Source organism: Nerophis ophidion, linkage group LG03, assembly GCF_033978795.1.
Source record: "Nerophis ophidion isolate RoL-2023_Sa linkage group LG03, RoL_Noph_v1.0, whole genome shotgun sequence".
Classification (NCBI taxonomy): domain Eukaryota; kingdom Metazoa; phylum Chordata; class Actinopteri; order Syngnathiformes; family Syngnathidae; genus Nerophis; species Nerophis ophidion.
The window spans coordinates 62,252,478-62,258,593 of record NC_084613.1 but is presented as its reverse complement, the minus strand read 5'-3'; the positions used below and the strand labels follow the sequence as shown (position 1 = coordinate 62,258,593).

Genomic DNA, 6,116 nt, shown 5'->3' with positions numbered 1-6,116 from the left:
GTTTCAATTAAAAAAAAGCGTATTGGAATGAGTGCGCATGCGTGGAGCATGAACGCGCGTCGTGCACCAGTCGAGCGCTCAGGGGCAGCAATGAACAGCTCGCTCGCAAGGAGGAAGTCTGGCTTGGACCGTTTGAATACTTCAAAAAAGCTCCTCACGACGCGTTCAATGCCCTGAAGGAACGTAGGAAAGAGAACTTCCGGGCAACTTTTTTTTTTTTTTGACAGGCAATGCCGGAGTTGTGATGAACTCTCCCGGTGGGTCGAAGGCGCGTTCAATGCTGTGATGGACGCTCACCGGGTACCGCAAGTGACAATCACCCCGGATGGAGGCGGGTCCTCGCGGGAGATGCAGCAGGAAGACTGGGGTGAGAACCCCGTGGACGGTGCCCTGCGGAGGAAGCTGTCGACCTCCTCTGTGTCCTCCACCGGCTCTTCTGCGGTGGAGTCTGAAGATGACCTGCTCAGCGACAGCGAGAGCAAAAGTCGAGGCATCATCACTTTGGAACACTTAGTGGACACTGGAGAGGTGAGTCCACTTTACCAAGGTTTCTCATTATAGCCCACGGGTAGGGAACCAATGGCTCGCGAGCCAGATGTGGCTCTTTTGATTACTGCATCTGGCTCTCGGGTAAATCTGAGCTGACATCGCCTGATACGACAAGTAATGAATAATTCCACTTGTTAAAAATAACGTTCAAAATATAAAACATTCTCAAGCTTTTTTATGTTCAAGAAGTTGCATCAATGGTAAGAAGTAATTTATTTATTATTGGTTAGTGTGGGGCTTGCCCTCCTGGGGGTTCTTCAGACCACCAAGCACCGACATGAGTGCATGTTTCAGGATTCCAATATTGTTTTATTTTTCAATAAGTCTGTCAGTTGCTTTCCAGCAATTGTCCTTTTCTCTTTCGTTCTCGCTCGCGCTCTGGCTCCAGTTTCAACCCCGTCTCTCCTCCGGGCTGCTGCTTATAACAGAGCGACAGGTGATTAGATAACAAGGCCCAGATGGGCCATCTACGCACCTGTCGCTGATTTCGAGGCCGGTTCAGGCACACCCTGCTTTGCTGCAGGCTCGCAGGCCACATCCCCTCCACAGTTAGCATCAGAATAACAATGTTATTCCAAAGAATAAGAGACTTATTATACTCTAGAAGTGTTGGTCTTACTTAAAAATGCACGCGTTTAGTTGTGTTCAGTGTTAAAAAAATATATTATATGGCTCTTACAGAAATACATTTTAAAATATTTGGCTTTCTTGGCTCTCTCAGCCAAAAAGGTTCCCGACCCCTGTTGTAGCCCATTGGGTTGTGTTTTTCCTTGTCCTGATGTGGGATGTCGTTGTGGCTTGTGCAGCCCATTGAGACACTTGTGATTTAGGGCTATATGAATAAACTTTGATTGATTGATTGATTGATTGATTCCATGAATTGATTAACGTGGACACCGACTTAAACAAGTTGAAAAACTTATTCGGGTGTTAACATTTAGTGGTCAATTGTACGGAATATGTACTGAACTGTGCAATCTACTAATAAAAGTTTCAATCAATCAATCAATCAATTCCTAGTGTGTAGATGTGTGTGTGAATGTTGTCTGTCCATCTGTGTTGGCCCTGTGATGAGGTGACGACTTGTCCAGAGTGTACACCGCCTTCCACCCGAATGCAGCTGAGATAGGCTCCAGCACCCCCCACGATCCCAAAAGGGACAAGCGGTAGAAAATGGATGGATGATTGATTGATTGACCGACCCCCACTGCACTATATATGGGTCGAAATTACAACTCTTTGTTGACTTGTAATGCATCGCATTGAATTCCACCCATCAAGCAACAGTGCAAATGCATTTAATAATATCCCTGACCCGCTGTGCATCAGTGCCGAGATTACTCACGCTGCTTCAGAGGCTTTAAAGCCAGAATAAAGTGAAGCCGCACACACTCTGCGGTAAGCAAACGACATCCTCCCAGAGGACCCCCATTCACTCTAAACAAGGGGCAATTACACAGTGATAAAAGTGTGTTTGCCTACTTGATTTTCCAAGTGCTATAAAATGTGATGTCACGTGGGAAATAAGCCACTTCCACTTTTCAGACACCATTTGCCTTACATGCTTAATTACATTTATTAGGACATTGGAGGCTGTAATAAAGACATATTTGACTTAGGCAGAGATAATGTTTCCAATTATAAAAGATAATTGTGTGGCAAAGTCATTACACTCATTGAAATCAGGTTATTTCTTCTTATGTCTAATGGCTTATTTGAAGGCTTGTATAACCGTAATGATCCTGCTGGCTGTGTGCATGGACTCAAACCATCATCCTCTGCTGACATCAATAAATGTATTGCAGGGATATTCAACTAAATGTTGGGGGCCACATTTACAGAAACCTATTGAGTGGGGAGGGGGGAAGTGTAGACTTCTCCCTTAATTTTGTGTATTTTTTGGTATAATCCGAAGAACCAGCATCCTCTGCAGTTTGATTGTGGTCCATATATTTTGATAGAGATACAGGGGCACTATGCTGTTTTTAAGGACTTTCTGCAAAAATGCTAGTCAAATCCAATTTTTTTGAATTTTTTTGTATATTCCAAAGAACCAGTATTCTCTGCAGTTTGATTGTGGTCCATGTATTTTGTTAGAGTTACAGGAGCACTATGCTGTTTTTAAGGACTTTCCGCAAAAATCCTAGTCAAAGATCTACTCTATGACAGCACTGCAGTCTTTTTTATGAATCTTTTGCAAAAATGTGAGTCTCTCACAAGTTTATTTGAACCGAACTTGTGGTGCACCAATTGAATAGCCCAAATGATATAAAAAGAGGACATGAATTAGAACCTTGAGGAACTCCACTAGTATAACTGCAGACGTTAAACAAACGACTACTGACTTCTGAAGTAAAAAAGCTACGGGCAACAACTTAGTTGCATTATTTACATTAGGACAGGGGTGTCAATGTCAAATACAGAGTGGGCCAAAATTTTAAACTGAACAAAGCCGCGGGCCAAGGGTTGAACAAATGAACCTTTTAATAGGGACCCAAACAAGTTTTGCATTGAATATTGAACAAGCAAGGCTTATATAACTTTATAGTGACATGCAAAATCGAGTTTCAAATAATAATAATAATAATTAAAAAATATCAATGGCATATCAAATACAATTAAAAAAAAAATTGAGTGCCTCTTTTCTATTTGCAGCCTTCTGAGGTAAATATCAAAATAAACTTTGTCCACAGGCTAATAATACATTTGAAAATAAAATAACAATAATGAATGAATCAAACATTCAAGCCTTGAAGTAACAAGAGAAAGTGCATGAATAAATTGTTGATTATTGCTCAGTTTGCTTCACTGATTTGCTTGAACAATGAATATGGAACAAGCAATAATTATATAACTTAATAGTGCAAAATCAACATTCAAAAAACAAACAAAAAAAAAAAGGTTAAATAAATACAATTTAAATAAAACATTTAATGCCTCTTTTTTTATTTGCAGCCTTCTGAGGTAAATATCAACATTACATTTTTCCACAGGCTTATAAATCTTAAAATAAAATAATAATGAGATGGGTGTGGTTGGTGGTGGGGGGCGGGTTTTGGTGGTAGTCAGTGCTGCAAGGGGTTCTGGATATTTGTTCTGTTGTGTTTATGTTGTGTAACGGTGCAGAGGTTCTCCCGAAATGTGTTAGTCACCCTTTTATGGTGTGGGTTCACAGTGTGGCGCATATTTGTAACAGTGTTAAAGTTGTTTATACGGCCACCCTCAGTCTGACCTGTATGGCTGTTGAGCAAGTATGCTTGGCATTCACTTAAGTGTGTGTACAAGTCGCATATATCATGTGATTTGGCCGGCACACTGTTTGTATGACAACGCTAAAGGCAGTGCCTTTATAGTACCGGCGGGCCAGCTCTAATGTTAATTTGATATTGCCTCAAGGGCCAAATGAAATTGTACGGTGGGCCAAATTTGGCCCGTGGGCCAGAGTTTGACACCCATGCATTACGATAAAAAAATTGTAGACTATAAATATGAACTTCTTTTTACAATCAAATTAATTGATTTATTCGAATAATTGTTGTATCCCCAGAATTACCACAACATCAGCACATGTTTGTTCTGGCTACTAAGTACAACATTGGATAGGATAGGATAGGATAGGATAAACTTTATTTATCCCACGATGAGTAAAACAATGCCACAAAAATTAAAGTTATAAAACCAAAAGGGGAACATTAAAAACACAAAAGACATAAAAAGAGCACAGACCTGATGCAACCAGCTGCCACTTCACTGGCCCCATTTCTACATACAGCGATAAAGGTAAAACGCCCGAGAGACAATAATTCAGCAAAATTAGGGTAACAGGGCTTCATTAACATGTCAATGTGGATTTAATCTGTCATCAGTATTATTCTGATAAAAGTGTTTATGCAATTAATCCATATGTAGCACAGAATAACAAAAAATTCCCAAAACGCTTTCTTGTAACGCATTTTGCGGCGTTTGACCAAGTATTGCTACAGTCACACATGTGCAAAGGGACCGTTTTATTACCAGTAATATAAAAAGTACAGTTGCATGTGCATTCGCACATGAATGGCAGTTGATCCAGAAGTGATGGATTGTTGAACCAAATAAGTCAATATGAACGATGCTAAACAGCAAATATGAGTTCAGAAAAATATGACAAAACAGTTCACTAACATAAAGTATTATTCACACTTTGTGGGAAGTTGTTTTTTTCCTCACTGAAGCTTAAAATTATACATTAATTACACAAAATAAGTAACAGTCCCACAATATAGTGGACACAATTGTTTAGAAAAACAGGACATGATGTTAAATGTGTTTACTAAACGCGTCAAGTGGTTATACATCTGAAACTCAAAAAATATAATGCAAAAATTAATTTATGTCAACAATTCAACTTCAAATGTTAAACTAATATGTGATATCCAGCGGGTGCAAAAGAAAGTGCATCTCTATCCTCCTTCAAAAGCGCACTAAATTAACACCTCCAGGCAACTTCAACCCTGAACTAACACCCTCCCTCCTCCACATCCCACCTCCCCGGATTGTAAATAATCAAATGTATTTACTTGTTCTTATGTTTTCTGAACTCACTATGTTCGCTGCTGCTGTAAATATCCTACCAAGTCAGTCCTACACTGTTTTAATGTCCATTTCTCTGACGATGCAATTGTTGATGACTGAAGTACTGATTTCAACCAAACCTAACCCCTCGGATTGTAAATAATGTAAATAATTCAATGTATACACTCTGATGATTAACTTGTGTGATAACTGCATTATGCTGATAGTATATATTTGTACCATGAATTGATTAACGTGAAGCCCGACTTAAACAAGTTGAAAAACTTATTCGGGTTTTACCATTTAGTGGTCAATTGTATGAAATATGTACTGAACTGTGTAATCTACTAATAAAAGTTTCAATCAATCAATCAATATTAATTCATTATATGTACATTGAGATATGTCAAGCCTTTATCTGTTATTATTTTATTGATTATGGCTTACTGTTTTTGAAAACCCCAAATTTTGCTGAGATTTTCAGTTCAAGTTTAATCATCAAAATTAAATCAAAAGATGTCTTATAATATGTTGAGTTGCATGTTATGATCCTATGTCATACATCAGTTTCACCTTGTAAATCTAATTGCAGGAATAAAAAGAGCTTTGCACGATATTACAATTTTTGGAGTTCCACCTGTATATTCCTGTTTTTCTTGAGTCTCTTTGTTTATGCGAAATGAAACATGATCAGTATACAGTATATTAAAAATGAATATTTAATCGTGTTTAATTCAAATCAAGCCACAGCAACCTTGTGTTTAATCTGATTAAAAACTGTAATTATTCAACGGCACTAAAGTATGTTTGTACAGTATGTCCATATGTACATACTGTATGTACATCTAACCATGTTTTAGATAGAATACATTTTTTTCATGTTTAAATGGCCTCTTTTAAGCACCCCTCCTTAAGCACACATGCTGCAGGTGTCGAGGGAGCCGCCTGAAGCTAAACAGTAGCCATTGTTTGTTTATGTTCACACACACCAGACCGTCCCTTGCTTTCTCCAT

The 6,116-nt window shown here is 38.8% G+C and overlaps 1 protein-coding gene across 1 annotated transcript in view; it reads left to right on the top strand.

Moving 5' to 3' along the window:
* The first annotated feature begins 52 nt into the window (after window positions 1-52).
* itpka (inositol-trisphosphate 3-kinase A) overlaps window positions 53-6,116 on the top strand; it is a 32,127-nt gene continuing 26,063 nt past the window's right edge. Inside the window, exon 1 of the mRNA XM_061895832.1 lies at window positions 53-528. Coding sequence (XP_061751816.1) covers window positions 286-528 — 243 coding nt within the window. The 5' untranslated portion in view covers window positions 53-285. The remainder of the gene's footprint in view (window positions 529-6,116) is intronic.